The sequence below is a fragment of the Tympanuchus pallidicinctus genome, unplaced genomic scaffold (assembly GCF_026119805.1).
Source record: "Tympanuchus pallidicinctus isolate F22 unplaced genomic scaffold, pur_lepc_1.0 scaffold4, whole genome shotgun sequence".
Taxonomy (NCBI): domain Eukaryota; kingdom Metazoa; phylum Chordata; class Aves; order Galliformes; family Phasianidae; genus Tympanuchus; species Tympanuchus pallidicinctus.
The window spans coordinates 30,455,391-30,481,176 of NW_026294758.1; the positions used below are offsets into that span (position 1 = coordinate 30,455,391).

General features: G+C 41.9%; 2 protein-coding genes across 3 annotated transcripts; one reads left to right on the forward strand and one right to left on the reverse strand.

Moving 5' to 3' along the window:
- Nucleotides 1-270: 270 nt before the first annotated feature.
- On the reverse strand, nt 271-9,084 carry LOC128089615 (sialic acid synthase-like). The gene is made up of 5 exons (XM_052701233.1): nt 8,985-9,084; nt 3,791-3,890; nt 2,921-3,075; nt 1,626-1,892; nt 271-1,043 (listed from the first exon to the last, which is right to left on the reverse strand). Exons 2-5 carry the CDS (start codon nt 3,888-3,890, stop codon nt 834-836), a joined length of 732 nt encoding a protein of 243 aa, XP_052557193.1. The 5' UTR covers nt 8,985-9,084; the 3' UTR covers nt 271-833.
- Nucleotides 8,888-24,292, forward strand: CLTA (clathrin light chain A). Of its 2 annotated transcripts, XM_052701231.1 has the most exons (7): nt 8,888-9,183; nt 16,112-16,149; nt 18,934-19,051; nt 20,051-20,162; nt 21,537-21,590; nt 22,794-22,829; nt 23,861-24,292. In XM_052701231.1, exons 1-7 carry the CDS (start codon nt 8,976-8,978, stop codon nt 24,030-24,032), a joined length of 738 nt encoding a protein of 245 aa, XP_052557191.1. In that variant the 5' UTR covers nt 8,888-8,975; the 3' UTR covers nt 24,033-24,292. The 2 variants fall into 2 exon arrangements, with proteins under 2 accessions (XP_052557191.1, XP_052557192.1); XM_052701232.1 differs by lacking the exons at nt 21,537-21,590; nt 22,794-22,829 and having other exon boundaries at nt 8,892-9,183.
- Nucleotides 24,293-25,786: the final 1,494 nt, after the last annotated feature.

Here is a 25,786-nt window from a genome sequence, read left to right on the forward strand (position 1 = left end):
TCCTGGAAGCACAGATTAAATTTACTTCCACTGATCCATCCTGGGTGAATTTTGCTTGCTGTCTTGCCTTTCAGCTTATAAAAAGTACCAAAAGGCTCCTTTTCTCGCTCCTTAAATGGGAGCTGTCTACATATCCAATTCGCTGACTTTGTTGGTACTGCTTTTGAGAAGGTAAGTGCATACTGGAACCTAGCTTTCCTCAAGGAGCTGGCTTTTGAAAGAGTGGCATCACAGGAATAGACAATTATCTCCCTTCTCTATACTGCTGCACTTCTGTGAGTTTGTCCACTTCTATTCCTCAAGCAGGTTTCTGCCACCCGTTCCTTTAACTTGAGACTTTTTTTTAAAAGACATATCTTAAGAAGAATCTATCATACTGCATGTATAAAGCTGTCTGTTTAGTTTAGGTAATTTTTCTCTTTGCATTTAACACGAACTTCCATCCTATCTTCATGGTATTAAAGCAAATGGCAGAAGAGAGACTTTACAGTAACAGAACAATTCAAGTACAGAGAGATTTTTAGGATTAGTGTATTCTTATCAGAAAAGGAAAGCTAGAAAACAGTAGACCTCGGTCACAGATTTGGCAAGAAATCCAAAGTAATCAAAGTGGAATGGAAGAGGAGGAACATGGTGTTTTCTAGACACAGTACTATGCAGTTTCTAATAAAATTGCTTTTCATAATTTATATCCCCTAGTTGCGAAAACTTCCTGCAGAACAAACCCTGAAAACGTTCATCTTCTTCAATCCTTTCTAACCCACCATGTCACTAAAACATGTTGTGCAGTAGGACAGACCGACATCATAAAATATCAAATGGAGGGCTTAGGTTTAGCACTTCACTTTCTTGACATGATTTTCCACTGCCTGCTCAGTGATGGTTTCATCTTCTTCAATTGTTGTCTTAGCCTTCTGGCCCACCAGATCAAAGATGGCTTCTGGAGCAAATCCCTTAGGCTCTCCTACTTTCACTGTCAGCATGTCAAGTGTCAGTACGGTTCCTTCGGGAATGGTCACTTTTGCCACAACAGACTTCCCCAGCTACAAAGGAGAAAATAAAAACAACATTTAAGTCAAACAGAATTGTAGGCACCAGAAGTGGACCACAAAATTATAAGCTACCTGAGAAAGGGTTGCCCAACCTGTTGCTTAACTTATAACTCTACAAGAAGCTTGAGTTAGCATGGAAATATTTACTGTAACAAGGCTGATGGGAAAACTTAAGTCCTTACTGAATTCAGACAATATCTCACTGGCATTTCCCAGAATCAGAACGGAAGGAATCTGAGTAGACTGATGAGCATTCTAGCTTCGTGTAAACAGAGCTTATGCATTCACACGTATTTACTGCTCAAGGGAGTTAGTCACAGGGGACATCCATAAAACTCCACTGAACTTAAAACCAACAGAAATGGCACATGATAAGAAATGCAGATCTGCCTTAAAGTTACAGTGCAATAAGCGCAGTGTAATAAGTGCTCTGCTCCTTTGCAGTGGAAAATTTATTAGAGTGCAGAGGCAAAACACTGCACAAAAACAGAGACCTTCACACCACAAACCCAAGCATTGGCTGCTGTTTTTCTGCACGGGAGTTACAGACTGTCAATCAAAAGCAGGAGTTACCTTTTCGTTGCAAGCCATTTCACAAGGCAAGAGCTGTTTGATTGGAGAACCCATTGCTTTTTCCACGGTACGGATGGCTTTCACCAGCTCTGCCAGTTCCTTTGGCTCCAGGGAAGCCTGGTGGTCACTTCCCTTCCATGTTTTGTCGAGAGTCACGTGACGCTCCACCACTTTTGCACCCAGAGCAACAGCTGCCACCGAAATGGCAATGCCGGTTTCGTGCCCTGAATAGCCAATGGGGATGTCGGGAAAAGCTGACTGATACGCCTGGAACCACGACAGAGTTGGTCTCAGTTGCCAAGGCAGCAATTTCAAAGACAGAGCCAATTTAACAGTAATAACTGCAGTGAACACGCGGGCAGTTTCTGTGCCACAAAACAAGCTGTTGGTTATGCTCAGGATGAAGCATGCCTAGGATGCCTAGGATTCCTCCAGCCCAAGTGCAAAACTTTGCACTTTGCCGTGTTGAACCTCGTCAGGTCCACCTTTGTAGCCTCTCGAGGTCCCTCTGCATGGCTTCCCTTCCTTCAACCATGTCTTTCTAATTTATTTGTGCTCTTCAAGGTCTTAAAAGCCCACCCAGCTGTAAGTTGTGCAAATGGAGTTTTTTTCATCCAAGAACCCAACACCTTGTTAAGCTTAACCTGCGTTCAAAGCAGATGGTGCACCTTCCCATGTTTCAAATCTGAAGCAGTCCTTTCCGCAGCAACACAGGAGTTATTCAGTCCTACAGGCAGTTAAATACAGTCACGTCCAGATATACTCAAGCTAACAAACACTGCGTGCATAAAGCTGGGCAGATGTTTGAACGCTGGCCGACCTGGGAACATTTTCCTGCATCGGCCACCAGGCACATCCAAGCAATAATTTCAAAGGAAACTATAATCCTTTTTCTCTCACGGCTCTGATATTCACACAGAGCCTTTTTAATGGAATTACGCGGTTGAGCTCCCAACTGAGAATCGCCTCCTCAGTTCCACACACCCTCCCAGAGGTGAGGTAACCGTCCACATCCTTTTCTCTCCTTTCCAAAGCTCACGCTCACCTTCAGCTCCCTTCTATTTAACTGCATAGCCCCTAAAGCAATCTCTCCTATCGTATTCCTGAAAGCTCAGTTCTGCCAAAACAGGACCCAACTAATAGTTTTACTTCAAGGCCAGGTGGAATTAGAGGACCATGATGCACTTTCCCACCTCTCAGAAGCAAACTCGAGCATGTGTAAGACCTGGAAACAGAGCGCAATGGAAGTGCACAGGCCTTCTGTGGTACTGTGCCAATAGCACTTATTCACTGACCGATATAACACGTAGATTGACGTCCTCAGGCTGAAGGGGGTAGGCACTGGTGCACTGCAGGAAGCAGAAGTTTGGATTGATGGGCTTCACAATCTGATACACCTGGTGCATTGTGTTCATCGACTGCATCCCGCTGGAAATCACCATTGGGCGTCCTAGCCATTAAAACAAATGTTTTGCCTAGATTTCAAGTTTAGATCCCTAAGAAATCTGCACAGGCTTAACTGAAGTTCTACAATGCATTTGGTTGAACTAGAAAAGGAAGATGGGTGATTTTTTTGGCTTTTTGCTTTTCCCCAAAGTTAAGCGAAGCAAATACATAATAACTGAACTGGTGAGACACTGTGAAACTATGAAGTTTAATGAGACTGGGTTCCCCAGTTCATGAAAGACAGGGAAAATCCAGGGAGAGTCCAGTGGAGGGGCACAAAGATGACGAGAGGCCTGGAACATCTCTGCCAGGAGGAAAGGCTGAGAGACCTGGGGCTGTTCAGCCTGGAGAAAGCCAAAAGGGGATCAACAGAAAATGTGAAAATGGACAGGAGTCAAGTGGATGGGGCCAAGCTCACGTCACTGGTGCCCAGTGACAGAACCAGGGGCAGTGGGCACAATCCAGAACATAAGAAGTTCCATCTGAGCACAAAGAAAAACTTCTTTACTGTGAGTGTGACAGAGCAGTGGAACAGGCTACCAGAGACACTGTGCAGTGTCCTTCTCTGGAGATATTCAAAATTTACCCGGTCATTTTTCTGTGCAACCTGCTGTAGCAAATGTGCTTTATCAGACAGTTGGACTCACGGACCTTCTGAGGTTCCCTCCAGCCCCTGTAACTTGTGATTCTGCAAATACTGCTCAGTAGATAATGCTTACCTTTCTTTGCAGTCTTTTCCAAATATGGGAAATTATTTGTATCTCCTGATCCTACTTTGAAAAATGGAACATCCAATTCATGAAGAAATTCTACAGCCATCTGCAAGAAAATAGATAAATAAATAAAAATTGCTATTTTTCAACACGCCAATTCAGCTGGGTTAATGACAGAGAAGAATCATCAACAAGCCAACCCTGCAAAATATCAAAAGCAAAGTTTAATTACATGGGGCACGTATACATAACCCTCAAATTATATTAGTCCAGAATATCTAAGGTACAAAATAAACAGAAAAGTAGGTCACATAAATTCCAAAGCAGATGCACCATTCTGCTTATGAAGGTTGGTCTGTAGGTTAACAGTTAAGAAACTCTGGGTCAAACATGATTCCAGTATAGTTACTAATGAACAGAAGCCAGGTGGACAGTAGGTGTCCTTACAGACAGCAGGAAAACTGTAATGTCCTGGCTGAAACTGATGATTGAGCACCTGGTGAAGGGGTGAGGCTGGTCTATGGAATGCAGATAAGTTCTTGACACTTATGCTCAGTATGTGACTGGAAGGGTGGACCCAGGTTGGAGCCACTCATCATAAGAGCAGGCCATGGGATGGGGAGCACGTCTGACACCTTGGCTCTGTCGACAGAAAGCCCCTTCACCAGTTCAGCAAGTTCTATTTCTACTTTTGTATACAATTATGGCCCTACCTGCAAATTCTTTGCTGGCAAGGACCAGTCACAAACTGTTTTGTTCATTTGTTTGTTTGTTTTCTTTTTTTCTTTTTTCTTTTTTTTTTTTTTTTTTTTGTGAGCAGAACAAGTCTGGATCAAATCTGTATAACAGTGGTTTAACTGTGGTCCTGAAAACTTGATGGAAAACTATTTGGTCAATGTCTTTGTTGTTTAAGTGCTACTGAGGGGAAACTTTTAACTGAATGGTCAGTTGGTCATGTACCTTAAACGGCTGAAAGAATTTATAGCTTTTGCTGTAAGCTAAACAGCTTCTTTCAGTTATATCAGAAGAAGTAAAAGCTAGGTTTTACAACACAAAGATAGGGAGTTACTTCCTGCTAGGTTGCTATCTGTTTGATCAGACATACTAGGAAGTTAGTCTCTGTGGTAAACTTTAGTCTTTTTCCCTGCCAGGTTGGCTGATGTGTATTCTTTTGGATGAAAGAATATGATGTGCAGGGCATTTTAAAAGGGTGAGAAAATGTAAAGTCAGATATATGGATCATTTTTTGAATGATCTTTGTTGAATCAGGACGTGGTCGTCTTTCACTGGTGAAGAGTTCAAAAGATTTTTCTGTGCAATAGTTCTTGAAGCAGAATGATGAAATGGATCTCACAACAATTCAGGTTGGAAGGCTCTTTAAATATCGTCTAGACCAACCCCATTGCCATCAGCAGGGACAAAAGATCATTTGGATGTCCAGTTGCAGAAAAAGATGGAAAACAATACCTGTAAATGTGTTCATGCTGATGCCAAATACCTGCACCTCAGATACAGTATAGGAGAGACGCTTGCTCTGCTCCAGTCTTAAGGAAATATCTCATGTCATATCAGAGGTGATCGAGAGAGCCCTACAATGCCATCAGCCTCCTTGTTAGTGTGGATGCCAGAGGAGAGTTACTTAAACAAATTTTATACACCATGGCTTCTTACAGTCTTCAGCTGTTCTACATTGGTCAGATTTTTTTCCTCTTGTTAATGAGACTTTTACCTGAGAAGCATCTTTCATGTGGAAGGTTGAGAGAGATTGAACTACTTAGTCTGGACAAGTGATGGTTCAGAGGGACTCTTCTTTGTACAGCACACTGACAGGACAATAGCCATTAGAAACAAATTAAAAAAAAAAATAAATTCAGTACGAGCACACCTCATATTGAAGAAAAACCTTCATTTACTTTGAAGACAGACACTCAAACAGGTTGCCCAGAAAGTGGGTGCAGTCCTGCACAGTCCTGCCAAGAACATATTCATGTTGATACAGCTTAGGCAAGCACATTGGAATAGCCAATCTCAGGAGGTCTCCTCTTAGCTTAATAATTCTTAGAGTCTGTGATTTGTTTGCCATTTCTTTTGATGGAAAAACAACAAACAAAAATACCAATGACATTCTTAATGTCTAATTCCTTTCCAAAACATCTAAATTTTGTTATTTTCTCTGGGTTATTTAGCCCCAGACAATCCATTCAAAATGGGGCCTTATAATCTCATGTTCCTCAGAGTTTACTTTCAAGGTATTGATCTTCTGTCATTCATATGATATCTCGTATCTCATTCCCATCATGGCAAACATGCTTAGTTATGCCATTTCTTGTTAGCTGTGGCTGTAACTGCCTGAGTCAGTGTGTGCTTAGTGATCTCTGTGCATTTGCTTTGAAGAAACTTGCCGCATGATGTTAAATGATGTGCAGAATAGCTACTGTGAAGAAGACAGATGCTGTAAGCTTCCTGTGCTTCTCAAGACAGTTCTTTCTGGCTCCTGTAACTTGTGAGCAAGTAGCAAGCAAAATATTAGATTCCTTAGCATGGATTTTTTTTTTTTTTTCTGACTTTTATCTATAGCTTGATGGTTGAGGAATATTTTTATTAATTTCGGGGTACCAGATTCCAGTCAACACATGCCCTTCCTTTCTAATTGCCAAAACCATCAGCTTCTGCAAAATAAGACTAGCTAGAAAATTCTCAGAGAGATGCGGTACATGTCCAGATGTCAGCTAGACTGTGCCTGTCTCATTTGCATGCCAAATGAGTTAAGAGGGAGCTGAAAGTACTGGCATTTAAATTTTCTGCTCTGGAAACATCTGTTCTACTAAATCTCTAATTTCTTCAATCAAAACCATTCTACGATTCCAGTACTCCGTTGAAATTATTTTCTTAATGTTGGAAGTACATAACTGCTGTCATATTTTGCTAAATGCTTGAAAACATCTTTTTAGAATTACTTTAAAAATAGAGGACAGTATTTTTAGAAGGGAGAATTATAAGTTATTCTGTTACAAAGAGTGGGGAGAAATTGCACTATCCTTAAAGTCATTTGTAGCCTGTGTGTCATTTAGTCTTTCCATAAAGTGTTATTCATATAACATTCTTGTACTAGTCTCCCTGGCATGTAAGTCACCATGGATGAATTACAAAGGGCACTATTACTATAGTCTACAGTCTAAGATGTGATATATGCCTTTAGGAAAGAATGTATTTCTATTTCTTTTGTGGGTAAGAAAGCAGGAACAAAACAATAGTTTTGATAGTGCAAAAATACTTGAAGAATTTATCATCAAAGTAGATCTAATAACCCACTGCAATTTTCTCTGCCTCAAAAGCCAGTAACATTAAGTTATCCTTTCTGATTTAACTCAGATAATTTTATTGGCAATTGCAAGCTTATTATTTTGCTTATGTTTCATCCTTCATCATGCAATTTTAAGACAAGCAAGTATGCAGATTTGCTTTTTATTTGAAATGACAGTATTCTCTTTGTACTCGTGGCATTAAGTCATCCGGAATCCCCCACCGGGCTAAGAAAGACAAAAAAGCAGAAGAGGAAGTTGCTAGGTTTATATCCCAAATTCACTCAAACGCTTGAATGGGAACAATAAGACTATTCTACCTTTTTGTGTGCTTATGTAAAAGGGAGGAAGAGTGATTAAAATGTACGTGGGAGTGTGCTTTCAGGACAAATTAAGGATCAAGGCCAGTAAATTTCAGTATGAACATGACATGCGCTTCATGGGGGAGTGTCATTTTTACAGTCTTCTGTTATAAATGAAGGACATAGTTGCTGCTGTTGCTCTTTATTCCTTCACTTTCCTGTGGCTGCTGGAGATTCATTAAAATAAATGACACAGTTCTGTTCTTCCTAGAAGATAAAATTGACAGAAGTTCAGCCTACTGCCATGCTAGATTCTGAGTTTTCACTGGAGAAACCAGGCATGCTTTAAATGACTCAGCAATATGCAGAGTCCAGTCTGTACCACCTTCCTAGCAAAATGTAACTAACAGAACAAAATTTACCACAGCCTGCAGTTTGCCTCACCATGTCTTTTATGTAGGTAAAAACTAACTTCCAGGGTTGCTTTTCTCTGTATTTGGCCAATTTCAGAACCATGTTGGAATGGGACTACAAGGTAGGACTGGGTGGCTTATTTCTAAAGTACTGTGACACATACTGACTTACGGGCAGCACCTAAGTGGAGGCAGGACTGACACCAAGACACTTCTCCTGGGCAGTGCCATGGCACCTGCTGGCTTTTGAGAAGTGTTTGGGCAATGTTCTCAGACATAGGGTTTGGATTTTGTGTGGTCCTGTGCATTGGATTACGAAACAGGAGCTGGATTGGATGACACTGACGGAGGCTTATTTTGATCTTTGTTGATCTCTCCAACTCTGTGAAAGGAGGCTGTGAAGAAATGGGAGCCGGCCTCTTCTCCCAGGTCACAGCAATAGCACAAGAGGGAATAGCCTCAAGTTGCATGAGAGGAGGGCTAGTTGGCTATAAGAAAAATGCCTTCTCAGAGAGTGGTGCTGCACTGGCACAGGCTGCTCATGGAGGTGGGGGAGTCACCATCCTTGGAGGTGTTCAAGAACTGTGAGAGATGTGGTTGCTGGGCATGGTGGAGATGGGCTGATGGCTGGGCTCTGTGATCTTAGAGGTCTTTTCCATCCTTAACACTTCTGTAGTTTAGTGGCAGACTTGGCCATGCTTGGTTAACACTTGGACTTCTCAGAGGTCTTTCCCAGCATAAAGGATTCTACGATTCTCCGAGCCCTGCGGCTCACTACCATCCCAGGCGTAGTACGGTTAAGCGGTGCTACGACGCGGCAGTGACGCAACTCCGTACTGACAAAGTCACGCGACCGCTATCGGCCCCGCGGCTACCGCGCGCGCTCCCACAGCCAAGCCTGCGCGTTCCCGGCCCCACAACCCCTTTCCGCTGCCCTCTCTGCCGGCTCCCCATCAAGCCCTTGACGCTGATTGGCCCGAGCCCACCGAGGCGCGCGGAGGATTCCATTAGCCCCGCCTCTGCCGCTCGCTGATTGGCTTTGCCTCCCGGAGGTGCTCGTCTCCCATTGGCCCGGGCGGAGGGTGCCCCACTTCCGCGCCGATTTCTGTGTGGAGGCGCAGGCCCGGGACCCGCCGTTGCCCGTGCCCGCGCAGCGCCGCAGCAGCTCGTCCCCATGGCTAACCTGGAGTTGTTCGGTGCGCAGCAGCCGCAGGCCGCCGCCGGTAACGGGGCGACGGACGGCGCCGAGGAGGACCCTGCCGCTGCCTTCCTGGCGCAGCAGGAGAACGAGATCGCGGGCATCGAGAACGACGAGGGATACGGCATCCTGGAGAGCGGCGACGTGCCGGAGGCGCTGCAGGCGGCGGAGGGCTTCGACTCCGGTACGGCGCACGGCCTCCCTCTCCTCTGTCCCGGGCGGCCGCTACCTTCTGGCGGATCCGCCCGGCCCGCGGCTCGCTCCGCCGCTCCCGTGCGCCCGGAGCGGAGTACCGCGGGTAGGGCGGTGCGCGGCGCTCCGCCCGGCGCCGCTCTGCTCGGAAGCGGCGGTCCACGTTCGCGAGTGAGAGCCGGCTGGGCTAATATTTAATTTTACTCGGCCTCTGGCCGTTGTACCTCCGTAACCTTTGTACCGAAGGTGAGAAAGCTGACGCTGCAGATCGGGGTGTTGTGCTAGGAGCAGCGTGGTTATGTATTCTGGGAGTCGGGTTGTGGGGGCTCTCCGTTAGTGCAGCAGCAGCTGAAGCGGTCTCCGGCCTCTGGCACTAGGGCCTTTAATCTGAATCCTGAGCGAGAAGGGGCTGTGAACCTAGCGATGCTGTTTCTGTGTTGCTGCAAGGCGTGCCTCGTGTTCATCTCTGCGCCCAGGGGAGTTTGTTTTGACCTCGAGAGCCATTCCTTTATCGCTTCCCGAACAGGCAGCTAGCCTCTTCTGTCTGAGTTGAATTACTCTGCTCACCGGTTCACTGTTGAAGTGTCTTCAGAATTAAGTTTTCAATGTGAAAAGCTGCTACTGAAATAACTCGTGTTTATGGGACTGTTGGTTCATAATAACCCGTGAAACAAAGCACGGTTAAGTGAGCTGAGTAATGGAGACCTGCTGTATCCAGGGCTAACCTAGAGGTACTGTAGCCCTTAGAAACTGGCTCATTCATAAAAAGGTTGGCTATACAGACTGCGTATTTCCATGCAAACGTCTTTGTCAAGTGAAGTGACATCCTTAAGCACTAAACACGGGGGTAATCATTAGAATACCATCCAGATGTAACGTAACTCACTATTTTTATGAGCAGAAACAGACTGTGTATGAATCCCCTCTCTCAGAAGCCTCAGATGTTGCTCTTTGAAGCATTATGCTTTATATGGCATAGAAGAAAATTGTTAGCATCTCACAGGGCGATAGAACCAACTGGACTTGTATTTTCTCTGTGTGCAGTCTGGCTGTTGCAGCGTAGTTCCTCACCAGCTGATTAAGTGCTGCCAGGTTGGGTAGAAATGAAAAACTAGTTCAGCTGTGGCTGAAGAAGCTTTTCATTTCCTTTGAGAAACTGTTACTGTAGAAAGAGAGCCATAAAGTAGTAGATAAAATCTAAGGATCTGTGAAGTCTAGGTGTGGTCTATATATCACTTTGCTTTTTGGTATGAATTTGGATTTCACTGATGCTCTGGCCTGTAGTACAGGTGTAGCTAATCATCTTTTTGGAATTCTGGTGGTCACCTTGTTAACAGAACATCCATTCTCTGACTGTTAAACCCTATATTCCCTATTAGGAAAAATAGAAGATGCAATTTGCAATAATGCAAAATGTGCTAGTTCAGATGACAGGTGTATTTGTAACTTCTGTTGCCACTTCTCTATAAGACTTCTTAGGGTTCAGTCAAAACCCTAACAAACATCTGACAACACTAGTTCTTATTACTTATTGAACTGTTTTGGTGAATGTAAATCTATTCTTGAATTTATTTATGTAAATCCTTAAGAAAAATATTTTAGTGAACCCTTAAAGCACGGTGGTCAGGGATTTGTGGATTTATTTAATTTTATTTACTGTTTTAACCATAACTTTCCTGAAATCCTGATTTATGGATCTGCTGGGTAAGTTTTTCTTTCTTTCCTTTCTCAATGCTGGGCAGAAGTTGTAGCTGAAGCAATTCTCTTCTGGAGTGCAAAGATCTTAAAATATTATGAGAAGCAGTCTCCAGCTTCCTTAAATATGCTTGTAAGAAACATGCTCTCTAACACATCAAACTGTTTAAATGAAGTCTATTTAAAAAAAAAAAAAAAGTTAAACTCAAGGTCAGCGTTGAACTTCATGTACTTAGGCTAATGGAAACATATTTGTGGTAATTGAAACTGTATCCCTGTTAATTGTAGCAATGATGGGTACTTGGGGCATAATATTGCCAAGCTCATGTGGTCACACTGAGCATCACTTCGCATTGCTTCTGTCAGGGCTGGAATATTGGCCTGGCCCATTAGACCATTTATATGCACATAGACATTCCAACTAGTCTTGTATTCATTTGAAATGTGAAGCATAATTGCTATCTCAGAGGACAAGAAATGCTGTGTAAATAAAGCAATAAAGAGCTATTGTCTGGTTATTCGTATTCTGGTCTCTTGTGGGATCCCCTTCCCAGTAAGAAAACAGTTCAGTTGCAGTGTCTGCTCTGCAGGAGCAAATGTGTTCAGATTGAGATATCTAGCTTCCAGAATCTGTCTTTCAATGTAAAAATCCTGTGACAGCTTATTGGTGACTTCTTACTGAGAACAACCTTCAGTAGCAAGCAGTTTTGTGTAAACAGTCATGAAAATACTACTCAAGTTTAATGTAGGCTGTCTAGTCTCAAACATTGACTTCACTTTCACATTCTGTTGCCTTTATGTGAACTTCAGTGAATGACTCTCATCTTCTGAAGAGAGGCATGTGAGCCTCTCTAGGAGGTAAGGAACTGAAATCTCTCAAGGATTGAATATCAGTTGTTTTTTTTTTTCTTTTTTCAAAATAACTTTGGGAAGGAATTGTTTTCTTCTGACTTGAGTTAACTTCACAGACAGAATGAGTTACTCATCAGTGGCTATTGTTTTTTCTAAACTGTTCAAGGTTTCAAAGTGCTCCATAAGGTAGCATTGAGAAAGGTTTGATTTAAAAAAAAAAAAAAAAATTGTGATGCTGTATTATGAAGCTCATAGTAGGAACAAACACATCTATTTTGCCTATTAATGAGGAGAGAAGCCCTTTTCCTGCTTTTATTTTTTATTTTACCTACAATCACAGAAATAAGGTTTTGGCTGGAAAACCTATTTTTCCTCAGTAATGCAAGACATTGTCGTGAAAGAATAAGGAAACAAAACCCTCAAGCTACTAATTTTTAGAAGATAAGCAGTGAAGAGCATACTCAGTATTTGAAAGGGATGCTAAGAGTAGCTCATAAAGCATGACTTTAAATATAGTCATATTGAAGTTAACTTCTCTTGCATGGAGAATATTGTCAAAAGCCTACTTGATAGGAAGACATCAGAAGGAATTAATGCATGTCTGGGCTTGAATTAGAAGTGTTACTCTTCATGGTCCTATGTCTGGTTCTTTTGATAGCCTTCATTTGTTGTGCTGACAGTAAATCTTCACTAGTGAACAAGGCTGAAAGTGTATTGTGCTGCATAGCTGTATGGTCTTAGAGCAAGGCAATGTGTTTGATTTGAAGAAGTAATTACAGAAAATGTTCTGTTAATGCTCGCTTGCAGCACTGCTGTAGTCTTTAGATGTTATGGATGATAAGTGGGATGTCATACTAGATGGGGAAATGTTGTAAGACTGTTCTGCTTTAACAAGGCAAAAGAAACAACAATGGAACGCCTAAAATGTGACAGACAGCATTGAGATGTTCCCCTTTTTCTTCCTTATCTCTGTGTACAGAGACTTCTGACTGTCCTTGCATTCCACTGCAATCTTCAGGACAAAAGGAGTGTTGAAAATAAACATCTCCCAGGGGCAGATAGAGGACCAGCAGGATGCTAGAAGAACTCTAAATGACATTGAAGATCACCAAATAAGGCTGTGTCTGTTAGTCAGTCAGTATGTAATGTATGTGAAAATATAACCTATTCACGAACGATCAACTGATGGAGCATTCTTGGAGAGTTATCCAACGCTACTGCAGCACTGCCAAGAAAGAATACCTTGCTTAACTGTAACAAAACTTTGCTGTAAGTTTCTACACATCGATTTTTTTTTTAAATCACTTTCAAAAGTAGATCTTCACTTCAGCTGTCTCTGACAGCTCAGTTGTTGACATTCAGTACAAAGCTAACTTTAAATGAGAGTTGAGTCAACTCTGAAGTTGAAGTAAGCCTCTGGCTAAACCTTTACTTTGTTCTTGGAACTAGTCTGTAGTTTTTGCATGCCTAGTACTACCAGGAGAACAACTGCTTATGGATTAATTTTATTCCAGGTCCTCTACCATCTGCTCGATCTGCCCTTTTCTTGAAGCTTCATAAGCTTCCTTGGCTGTTCCTTTCAATTAGAAACTTAACTTTGCAAATTCACTGTATGTTGACTTGTAGGACTGAAGTGGGGAAAAAAACTTCAAGGTACTTGTCCATTTCTCTTGAAAGCTATTGCACATTTGGAGGACACAGATTCTAGCTGTCTGTTTCTGGCAAGCTCAACCGTTTTTTCCCTCCTGTGTGTGCAAACAGCTGATACAGCTTCTGCTTTCCTCACAGGCTCAGACTCTAAAAGTTGTCTGGGTGGAACTCTAGAAGTTTGTTACTCCATTGCCAGCATGTTCTGGAAATGTGGATACTTGGATATTTTCTGTGCTTTATCCAAAGTTCAGAAGGAACCACCAAGGAGTGTGGGGTGTTCCTAACTTCCTCAGAAAGTATGGTGTTAACTTCAGGAGTTGTAAGGTGCTGTGTTAGTCATGAGCGGACTCTGAAGCCAATAGAGATCTGTCATTGTTCATAACTGTTGGAAACATTTTTCTGGGGAAAGTTGTATACAAAATGACATCCTTCTGTGAACAAGGAAATCTGATACACAAATTGCTTTGCTTACTGAGACAAAGGCTGGAAGACAGTTTTTTTTTTTTTTTGGTTTCATATTGATTTACGCAAACACTGAAACTGGAGAGCTGGAGAGAGAATATTTGACTGTTGATTCTGTTTCAGTTAGTGTACTTGTGTTAGTACATGATAGCACAATAGTACTGTTCTACTTTATTTTCAGCGGGCAGGGTGCATTGTCAGCATGCTGACTCAGCATTGTAATCACAAGTTCTAGGAAGCTTAAAACAGATGGAAAGCTCTAGTATTTTTAATGCCTGTGACTTATTTGCCCTCTAGCCATACTTTCTGCTGTACCAGTTAGTGTCTAAGCAGAAGATAAGTAGTCCTAAGATGAACACATCTGTTTTTCAGCTCTGCAGGAATGTTGTTCCGTTCTGCAGACTACTAACCTGAATGCTGAAGACTTTAATGAAAGTTTTCTCTTTGTATTATGACAAGAAAAATCTTAAAGATGCAATCTCCCTTACTTCGCTGGTCAGTCAGTGCTCCCAAGTATGTCCCATGAAACAACTGCCTTCTCTCTGGAGATCAGAACTACATTTATTTCAAGACTAACCTTTGTTGGGTTTTTTCTCTCCAACTAGGTTCTGTCTGATGGTGCAGGTTGCTCTTAGCTCTTCCCAGGTAGGCTCTGAAGGCAGCTAACTTGTTCAGGTGGTTTTTGTCAATACAAGTTACAGACTCTGGCTTAGCTGTAATTCCAGCCCAGTCTAAAAAGGTGAACAGCTGCAGCCTCCTTTTCTAGCATGAAGTGTAAGCAGGCTTCCTTTATGGGCTTCAGTCTTCCTAAATGTAATGAGGAGAATTGTTAGTTGTGGCTGTAACTACTCAGGACTGTGTGCTCAGTGGTCTCTGCACATTTGCTTTGAGGAAACTTGCAACTTGATGTTAAGTAATGCGCAGGATAGCTGCTGTGAAGGAGGCAGATGCCTCTCAAGCCAGTTCTTTTCGGCTCCTGCAACTTGTGGCAAGCAGCAAACAAAGTAGTTATTGCTCTTGAGATATAGGAGTGTAGCTCAAAAATACTAGGGTCCTTTAACTGGTAAAAATAATGTTCATTAACTTGAATTGTCTTTCTCTTTCTGAAGCTGATAACTGCATTATTGAAGGCTAGTATCATTCAATGTTACCATATTTTGACTAAGGATTTTACATACTTTCACAAGTACTGTGAATTGCTGCTGTTCAGGAGTCGGAGATAGGGGCTTAGTGATACTGGTAAAAGTGCAAAGAGGACATGGAACAAATAGAGCGTGTGGCAGCATGACAGTCTGCTCCAGGTGAATGAACAACCTTATTTAGGAAGCTAATGTGAAATGTTTGAGTTTCTGCCTGCTATTTGTTGACTTTAGTAAAATCTCAGCTTTAAGTGTAGAGTGCATTAATGTGGCAGAAACACTTGTGATGGGCTTATCCAGGGTAGCATTATAGATGAGGCAAAGTTGTAAACTTAATATATTTCACTGGGAGATGGTACACTACTGTTCTAGAAAGTGGTTCCTGAAAATTTTACTGCCTTCTCCATAGACTGAAGACTCAAATAGTTTCACAAAGTCAAATACTTGTTTCACAATCGATGTGCGTTCTTAGATCTTCCTTCTGATAAGAGATTTTAAGCTTCTGTGGCAAGGATTCCAGCTGATCTTGTTCCAGAGACTCTCTTGCCAAAAGGAATAACGCGGCTGGAGAATTCGAAAGCTATCAAAGATGTCATTGCAGGAGAAACATGAAAGGTGATTTTTGGTAGGGATGTTAATATAATTTTTTGGACTTGCTAGGAGGTATGAGGTAACAAAATCATGATAAGATTTAGAAAGTGTTGCCCTACTTGATTGTTAGTCTTACAAGTAGTGTGAAAAGTGTAAGTCACCTTTAACTTCTGAACAGTTGTCTAGTATTCATTTTCAAAGGCAGGGATGGGAAAATGGGAGAAACTCCAGGACATTCTCCATAGCAGTTTCTCAGCAGTGTTAGCTCTGCTTTGTGAGTAGCCTGTAGTAAGATCTCATAGTGAAGAACTGGCTTTAGTTCTAAAGAATAATGACTCACTGTCTCTTGTGTCCTGGAAAAGGAAGAAAAGTGCAGAGGTAAGGAATTGACCCTATGGGGTATTGAGTAACAATTACTTATATAATTCCCGTACTGGATGCTGTAATAAAGGTTTCCAGACAAGTAACTGTTTAGTAAATCCAATTGTATTGTTTTTCTCAAATGGTTAAACTACAGTTATTTCTTTACAGGTGCTGTTGATGGAGTGATGAATGGAGTTGTCTATCAGGTAAGATACAAGTAATCTGTGCTTAGAGTGTGCTGTTCTACTGTGAGACTTACTTAAATCTAGACTTGTACTCACCATTGCTTTTCTAATGTGCTTGTCTGCTGTCTCATGACCTCCTAAAGCTGCTAATGCTCACAGTATGCTCCTCCTCTGAACTGGAGGGCATCTTAAGGCAGCAGTCTCTTCTGAGTTATGGTTGAATGGGACGTGACCACAGCGAGCAGATTCACTTTCTACAACTGGGTGACTAGTCTGGTAGATGAAGGAAGGGCTGTTGATGTAGTCTTCCTAGTCTTCAGCAAAGCCTTTGATATGGTCCCTCACAGGCTTCTTCTGGGGAAACTGGCTGCCCGTGGTCTGAACAGATATACATTACTTTGGGTAAGGAACTGGCTACACGGTCATGGTGAATGGAGTGAAGTCCAGCTGGCAACTCATTTCATGCGGTTGATGCTCGGCTGAACATGAGCCGAACTGTGTGTCCAGGTGGCCAAGAGGGCCAACGGCATCCTGGCCTGCATTAGAAACAGTGTGGCCAGCAGGAGCTGGGAGGTGATCATCCCCTGTACTCAGCACTGGTGAGGACGCATCTTGAGTACTGTGTTCAGTTTTGGGCTCTTCACTACAGGAAAGATGTTGAGGTCCTAGAACGTGTCCAGAGAAGGGCAACGAAACTGGTGAGGGGTCTGGAGCACAAGTCTTACGAGGAATGGCTGAGGGAGCTGGGATTGTTCAGTCTGGAGAAGAGGAGGCTCAGGGGAGACCTCATTGCACTGTACAACTTCCTGAAGGGAGGCTGTGGTGAAGAGGGTTTTGGCCTGTTCTCTCAGGCAACGAGCTAGACACGGGGCAATGGCTGCAAGTTGTATCAGAGGAGGTTTAGATTGGAGAAAAGGAAGAACTGTTTCTCTCAGGGGATGGTCAGGCACTGGAATGGCTGTGCAGAGAGGTGGTGGAGTCACCATCCCTGGCAGTGTTCAAGAGGCGTCTGGATGATGGGCTGTGTGATGTGGCTTAGTGCTTGTGGTGGCAATAGTGATGAGGAGATGGACTGGATGATCTTATAGGTCATTTCCAACCTTATGGTTCTATGGTTCTATGGTTCTATGGTTCTATGGTTCTATGGTTCTATGGTTCTATGGTTCTATGGTTCTATGGTTCTATGGTTCTATGGTTCTATGGTTCTATGGTTCTATGGTTCTATGGTTCTATGGTTCTATGGTTCTATGGTTCTATGGTTCTATGGTTCTATGGTTCTATGGTTCTATGGTTCTATGGTTCTATGGTTCTATGGTTCTATGGTTCTATGGTTCTATGGTTCTATGGTTCTATGGTTCTATGGTTCTATGGTTCTATGGTTCTATGGTTCTATGGTTCTATGGTTCTATGGTTCTATGGTTCTATGGTTCTATGGTTCTATGGTTCTATGGTTCTATGGTTCTGTAATATGACTTAGCATATAATTGATACAGGCTAATAAACCAAATGGAACATGTTCTGATTATCTACTTCAGAGTCAAGTTGCTTACTCTTTAATGATAACTCATGTTGTCTTATCAAAATTGGTCTTACAAGGAACAAATTGACTGAAAATATACTTGTTAGTGATGTAAAGTTGCATGACATTAAATTACTGGCATGTGGCTCATTCACATTATGTAAGCGTGTTTGTTGTATTGCAGACAATGTTTTGTGTGTGTCAGGGAGAAACAGAGCATGCTCACACAATTGTTGTGGTATAGCTGAATTTAATACCTGTTTCGCTAAGGCATTGCTGATTGTTGAGAGAATTCTTTGGAGAGCCCTGTTTAGATAAATACTTAAAAGGGAGCAACATATAAGCTACTTTTCCACAGACATTAGTGAACACTGAGATGGACAGAAACAAACTGCTTTCACTGGTACCGTTTTTATATCCTCACTCTTGCTGTGAGGTTCTTGGGAAAACTGCTTGTTATTGGTTCTCAATACAATAAAATTGGTTCTCTTATACAATAAAAGGCAAACGAAATACCTTGATTGTTTATGATTCCAATAGCTGCTTTGTTTGATAGAACTTCCACTTGATGAAGTATTTAATCTGTTAAGGGCATAGTGAATCAATGGAAAGGGTTGGATGTGGAGTATGCTCTGTGGCAATGCACTTGTCTTTGAAAGTCTAATGTATTAATAACCCTGTGCACTGCAAGTCTTTGAAACATTGTATGATAAAGTGCAAGTGCTAGCATACCTTTTAAAATTTAAGCAAAAAAAAAAAAAAGCATCTTGTGTTCTAAGCAGCTTACAGTAGTCCCAATTCTGTAATGCCTCTAACTGATGTTAGAAGCCAACTTCTGTTAAGGCTTGCAAATTTCTCTGAAGCAAACAAATGCAAATTATAGAGAATACTTCAATCTCCTGTGCACAAAAAAAACCTCTCCAAAAATATACTTTTGTTGCAAATATTTAATGTGATATTAGCTGAGGGGTTTGTAGGCCTACAGCTGAGATTCTGTGAATGGTCTTATTCTTTCCTTGGTCTTAGACCTCTGACACAGTTTGAATTCCCGGTTAGCTTGAATTTGTTTGATCCCCAGTTGCTAGAGGCAACTTTCATATTAGTTTACATCAATCGTGCTGCCCTTCATAGCCAGAGATTTTTCATCATGTGGTATGAATGTGGTAATGTGGTATAGCATCAGAAGAATATCACATGTTCAGTTCAAATCTCTACTTTTTGTAGCTTGCAGGTATTTACTGAAATGTACAGTTTTAATGTTTTAATTACATTTCTTTCTCCCCAAGGAAAGCAATGGTCCAACAGACTGCTATGCTGCCATATCACAAGTAGATCGACTGCAGTCAGAACCAGAGAGCATTCGTAAGTGGAGAGAGGAGCAAAAGGAGCGCCTTGAGCAGCTTGGTAAGGAGACTGTTTGTTGTAGTGGTATTCTTGGTTGAAACTCAGAAGTGGCAGTTTCTTAAGCAGGAGAGCTTTTCAAATAATGGCCTCTAGCTTTCTGGAGTTCAACTTGCTGCTTGAGCAGCCAGCCTACAGGGTAAAACTTCTAGTAAGCAAACTTTTAATATTGGTGTAGGAGTTAGGAAGCAAGTGGTTCTCTGAACTTTCTTCCGACACTACTGAAGTGGCCTGTTTAACTTACCAGTGAGTTCCTCAGTTCTGTAGCAGAAAATGAACAGCTTTTATCAGCAGAAAAGAATGAGTAGATACAACTGCCAGCACTTTTCTTCAAGGAAGGAGATTGCTCATTTTAAGACTGCTGAGGCCACTTGTCGTTTTGTCATAGTGAAATTAAATAACCAAGTAGTAACTAAATTCAGCTATCAAAGACAGCCACACCAACCTGTGGACAACTCTAAACTGGTGTACTTTCCAGTTTCACTAAGGAGGAGGTCTTACTTTGAGACCATCAGGACAGCCTTCTGAACATATGATTCCAGACAGAACTGAGTCTGTTGTTCCTCTTTTATACTAGTTACAACAGATGAGCTTATCCTGAACTGTGAGTTGGGTGTAAAGGCAGACTGAGTATCACATTCCCTTAATTTGTCTAATGTAGTGAGTTTACTGAGCTTTATTCTAGAACATCCATAGCAAGGTGGCAGTGTTTTAGAATGGTTTGCAGGCTAGCAGACTGACTGTATTATAATTAGTCTACATATGCTTAGACTAAATTGAACTAGACAGTCTCAGTGCTGTACAGGGACATTTTGTTTAGCTAATCTTCTGAATGTTGAGGGCATTAGAGTTCTCATGGCCTAAATCAGAGAACCTCATAAACCATATTTGAGTGGATTAAGTAATAATTTGCACTAGAGTACACCCTGAACTATCAGTTGAAATGTTAATGAAATCCAATTGGAATAAAAATGACTGATAAATCAATTCTTGAATCTTTAGATGCTAACTCAAGAAAACAGGAAGCAGAATGGAAGGAGAAAGCAATAAAGGAGTTGGAGGAGTGGTATGCCAGACAAGATGAAAAGCTCCAGAAAACAAAAGCTAGCAACAGGTAAGATTTCTCCAGCCATCTGAAGAGCTATATTGCTGGCTGTGGAAGTAATTAGGCAAAGGAGAGAAGAGTAGAATGTTTACTATATCCTAAGTCACAGTCCTTCAGCCCACTAACTATCCTGTTAAGAGATGAGTGTCCAGTTGTAGACTAGTCTGAGTTTCTTTAGAGACTAGCTTAAATGTCCAAATGGAACACTGAAATAACAAGCCATTCCAGAAGCTTCCTTTAATACAAAGCTTGAATTTGGACAGAACTGTTCAGTCTGCTCACTTCTCTGTATGTACCTAGCTGCACAGCTCTTCAGTGGCTAATTACCTTGCAGCTAGCGGTCTTACTTGCCAGCTCTCAGAAACTTGGAAGTGGGCTCCTAGTTACTCCAAAGCAGATTATTTCATTAGATATCTTAAAACCTTTGGCTGCTTCTTGTGGAAGTTTATGAGAAATAAGCAGAGTTCTGTGAGTGACTATTTAACTCATTAAATTCATCATGCTTGAATTGGCTCTTATGGGCTGTGGAGCAGAAACAAGTGACCTAGGCGCAATCTAATAAATTCTTACATTTCCTTATGAGTTCCATGCAGAACTTTGACTTCTGGCTACATAAAGGTAAATATGATAATGCTGACTTAATAACGCTTAGGACTTCACTTCTGACCTAAGTCTGCCAGTGTCATTTTCTTCAGGTAGTCATTGGGGCTGCTTTAAACTTTGGGAATCTGTAGACTTCAAATTGAAATGATTTTTGAAATGCCATTTTTCCTATCTGAAGAGCTGGTTTATCATAAGTAGTCTTAAGTAGACTTTACTTACTGAGTGACAAAAGGACACTTTATACTTCCTACAGAACTATGGATTTGACACTTTATTCCCTCAAACACAGTCTTTCTGTTGGGCTGAAAACAAGATAGCTGTTACAGGCGGTGGCAAGAGCTTATTACCTCTTTAACTTTGTCTTGGCCAGTGGTTTGAGATCAGGGTGCGCATTCTGGAGTAAGGTCAATTTAAAAAGAGCTGTAGTCAGAAAAGTCAAGTGTTTATCTGAGGGGATGTTCAGCATTCTCACCAACCTGGTGAGATCTCTCTACTTCAAGTAGTCTCTGGTATCTGGAGATGATGTCATGCCAACACTGGGACTAGCCCTAAACTAGGTAGTCCTAATTTTCTATGATATAGGAGAGTTTTTGTGTTCCCCCTTGAGTTAGCAGCTTAATTGGTATGTTCTGTGTGGCAGCTGCTTCCCTGTTTCAGTGAGTGTAGGTGATACTAGTTAAACTTGTTTTTTAAAACTGCCTTCGGTTGTGTTCTGTACTTCTCATCCTTATCTCTTTTCTCCTGCCTGCTTGCCTGCCTGTTGGACTATTTGCTACCTAGGGTGGCAGATGAAGCTTTCTACAAACAACCCTTCGCTGACGTGATTGGTTATGTGTATGTTGCTTAACTACTAATTCTGTTTGCTAGTCAGCTAGGTAATGAGGAGGGTCTGAAATAGTGCTGAATGTCTGAAGATGTCTTCTGCCAAATATTTCAGCCAGTATAATAGTAGAATAATAATAATAAAAAAAGTAGAATAATAGCCTGTTTTTTGTCCTGACTCTGATCTGCAGCATTCAGTGCTGTTTTCCTGTGGATGATCATACCCAGCACACTTAAACTATGTAGAATACATGCCACTGGAATTTTGTCAGTGATTCAGTACCCTGTAATACATTGGGCTTCAGTTTACTGACCTTCCGGGCCAATACAACAAGGTGCTTTGCATGTATGGGTTACAGTCAGATGGAGTCTCATGTGGGTGCTGTGTTTAGTCCCAGTCACTTCCATGGTGAAGTATAAAGTAGAACTGCATGTTTTGTCATAGGCACTGTGTTCCTGGTCTGTTCCATTTGACTAAATAATCAGAAAAAGATTAAAATGAGGTTCACATATAGTGCAAGGGGAAGAAATCGCATGCTTAAATCAAAGGAGAAGAGGTGCCTATAGAATTTAGGATGCTATTAGAGAACATGTGGAAAAAACAACATGATGGTACTAGAAAGCTAGTAGCTGCTGGTGAAAGAGCACATATGTGCAGATGTATTGCCAGCCTCACAGATCAGTGAGAAGACAGCCAGGATTTTCAAGCCCCAGTAATTATGCTAGTTTCTGCAGGGCAAAAGGGTTGCAAGGTTCATTGGCTTGTTCATGTATTTTAATTTCTTCCCTTAATTTGTAGACTTGAATTGAAAGATGGCCATGTCACAGATTCTAAGGTGACACCTTTAGAAGGTGTACTGGTGAACCATGGTTTGTCTTTGAGTGCATTTATACTGAAGGTCAAGTGTGGAATTCATTACCTAATTGTAGATGGATGTAAAGCAAGACTTGTGAAATGATGGATTTACAGGTGGTGTTTGACTTTGTTCTGAAGTTTCCTGGAGTTAACTTAAATTTTTTCCAATAAAATCCTTCTTTTCCTGTAGCAAATGTGCAGTGCAAGTGCTGCAGAATAAAATTGGCAGCATGCTTCCTGAATGTAGGCCAAACTGCTAGTGCATGTTGAGCCAGCTGACCATCTGCATTAAACTCATTCTCATTTTCTATATCTGACTTAAACTTTCTCTCGTTTCTTTTCTTCTCTTCACCTTTAAGCACAAACATAAATCATCCTTGCTACAGCCTAGAACAGTTAAGTAAAAAACCTTCACTGCCCGTTAAAAGTGTCATGTCACATAAAGTAGCAGTGTTGTAGTGATCCTTGTCTTCAGTGGTGTCTGTAACCTTATCATCCCTGTGAACAGTGCTGAACCCTCATGGGGGAGTCATCCTCACTGCTTTTTCTGTACTGCTTGTTGGAGTAGATGGATTTGGTTTGATCTCTCAATGCTTACTGCTCTTTTACTCAGGCAGCTACCAGGGCCCCAGAGTTCCAGTAAATGATACTGGATTGTTACACGTGCATTGAAGCAATGCTGTTGGTAGCACAGAAATGCCAAAAGGATACTGCTGGGAAGCCTCTGGTGCTAACCTGTACATATTGTATAAAGCTTCCTTAGAGTATCCTTAGGGTAAGAAGAGGGGAAACATGTTTATCCTGCTAGCTGACTTTAGATGACTAATCCTATCTGCCAAGATGTGCTTTAGACTACAGCACCCACAGGCATGGAATTCATTACTTAGTTCCTTGTGATTAATGCTGCTTCCATACAGCATTGGGAAACATCAGCAGATAGTTTTATGATGGCCTGAAGGCCTTGGGACTGATTTAAATCCTCAAATGGAATCTATTCTAAGACATGCTTGCAGGGAACTGTAAATTTCTGGTTGGCAAGTGTCCAAAGTAAGCCATCGAGTGACAGAAGCTTAAATATTTAAGACCTGGGCATTTTTCCATAAATAAAATGTCTGCACAGGAGTACCTTACCTTCTGGGAGTTTGGTGACTCCTGTAGGCAAAGACTCAGTGACTACTCTTAAAACCAAACACCTGTATTCCAACATTTTACACAGCAATCTTTTGCACTGCTTGTGCATAGCATACTACTGCAACCTATTTCCATCTCCAGGGCTGGGGCAGTGGGAGCTTAATTAGCCATGATGTTCACAAGCAGCTGTCAGGTCACATTTCTTACGAAACGTGCTGAAAGGAACTGCATCCTGTAAGTGGGAAGGAGTGCCTTATGTTGGGCATTAACACAAGGTCCATTGCATTGCTTTCAGGGCAGCTGAAGAAGCCTTTGTGAGTGATGCAGAAGACGTTTTTCCAGGCACTGAGTGGGAACGCGTGGCTCAGCTCTGTGACTTTAATCCCAAGTCTAGTAAGCAGGCTAAAGATGTGTCCCGCATGCGTTCAGTCCTCATCTCACTCAAGCAGGCTCCGCTGGTTCGCTGAAGAAAGGCACAATGGAAACACTACAAATGCAATATCTTAACCTTACTCAGAGAAGCTATGTTTGCTGTAATTGGATTAATTGTTTCTATGTTTTTGTTGGACCAAACATGATGTATCTAGAGCTGATCACTGTTTCATTGCATGTTCTTCCTCATGTCTTTGTTTTAAATGAGAGAACCTCCTGAACTGTAGTCTGTGCTATTTGCACTGAGAAGTCACTTCCAGCGTTACTGATATTAAAGATGTGTTAAACTGCAAAATGTGTTGATTCTGGATGAATTCAGAAGCTCTCCTGCACTCTTTTCACAGGGAGTGTTTAAATCAAATGTTTCTCTGTGCTAGTGAATGACTAGCCAGCAGTATCTCTAGTTTCTCAGAGGCTGTCCTGCTTGTCTCTCTGTAAGCTTTCTTAAAGCTCTTGAGAGCTTTAGTTAGAACTGCTTCCTTATCCAATTTATTACACAAGGCAGAAGCTTTGGGAAACTGGAGCACCAGGCCTGTTAAGCGGCTTATCTTAGTTCTGTTTGAACCAAGGACGCTACCTTGTTGATAGTTTTCTGCTAGGTGACAAACTCACTCCTGCTATAGGTTTTAGGTACAAAAAATACCACAAGGGCATTGAGTAGTTACAAACTCTGACATCCATCTGCTTGTTGGGATATCTGTTTTGCCATGTAATTATTCAATACCAGTTTCACATGCGGAGCCCTTTGGTGTGGAGGCTGCATCAGATGCCAGCATTCAGATCAGATTCCAGCTTTGCTCTGGTTGATATAGTAGCTTAGCTAATGTGTAGGATTTCTTAATCTTGTGTGCATGAGCTGAAAGCCTAGCTTAGTTTGGGGAGGATTCCTTATGCAGACTAACATGGAGTACAGAGGAAGCTTTCTGTGTGCCAGTTTACATGCATTGCGCCCTGTCCTGGCACTGAGCGTTTCTAAAAAGAGTCTGACTGCATCTTCTTTATGCTGTCCCTCCAGCTATTCATACACTTTGATAAAATCCCTGATAAGTGGGAACCGCCACTTCTCCGGACTTAACAGTCTCAGCACTGTAGGAGAGGTGCTCCAAGTTGTTTGTCACCTCAGTGCACCAATGTGTCTGTGTTTTCTCTTGCACTGAGGTGCCTGTGAGTAGTCAGTGTGTTGTAGTATACTCATACTGTACTCATGCTGTCTGAAAATTGTTTTTGTTACTTATGCCATATTCAACAGAGCAAAAAGGCAGTTAACTTTCTCTGGGTGAATCTAACTCCTTGTCTGTGCTTCAGAACAGACTCTTTTCTGGTGAGCATCTGCCACTGTTCTGTGACTTGGCATGACACTTTTGCACTGTGTCTAGCCTAGCTGAGCAGACTCAGTCCTCTTCCCACCACTGTTTATTTCTGTAGCAGTAACAGGGCTGAAGAAAACTATCAATGGAATCTCAAAAAACATGGACAATTCCCATCTTTTAAACAAAATTCCAGCTGTATGCACACCAGCAGCATTGAGAGAAGCTGTAGACTCTACTGAATACATCCTGGAATATGACTGGCTTCATTTAGCCTGTGGTCAGGTGGCAGACAGACCATACTGGCCTGAAATGGTGATGAGCGTATGTAGAGCTGAAGGGGGATGGTGTCAAGGCCACGAGTTCATTAGAGATAGGAACCTGAGTACTGCCCTGCATCCTTCTGCCTCTGAGAGGAACCTTTTTTTTTGCGGCTGGTCAAGAAGACAACACTTAGTTTACGGGCAAGTATTTGAGAAGGG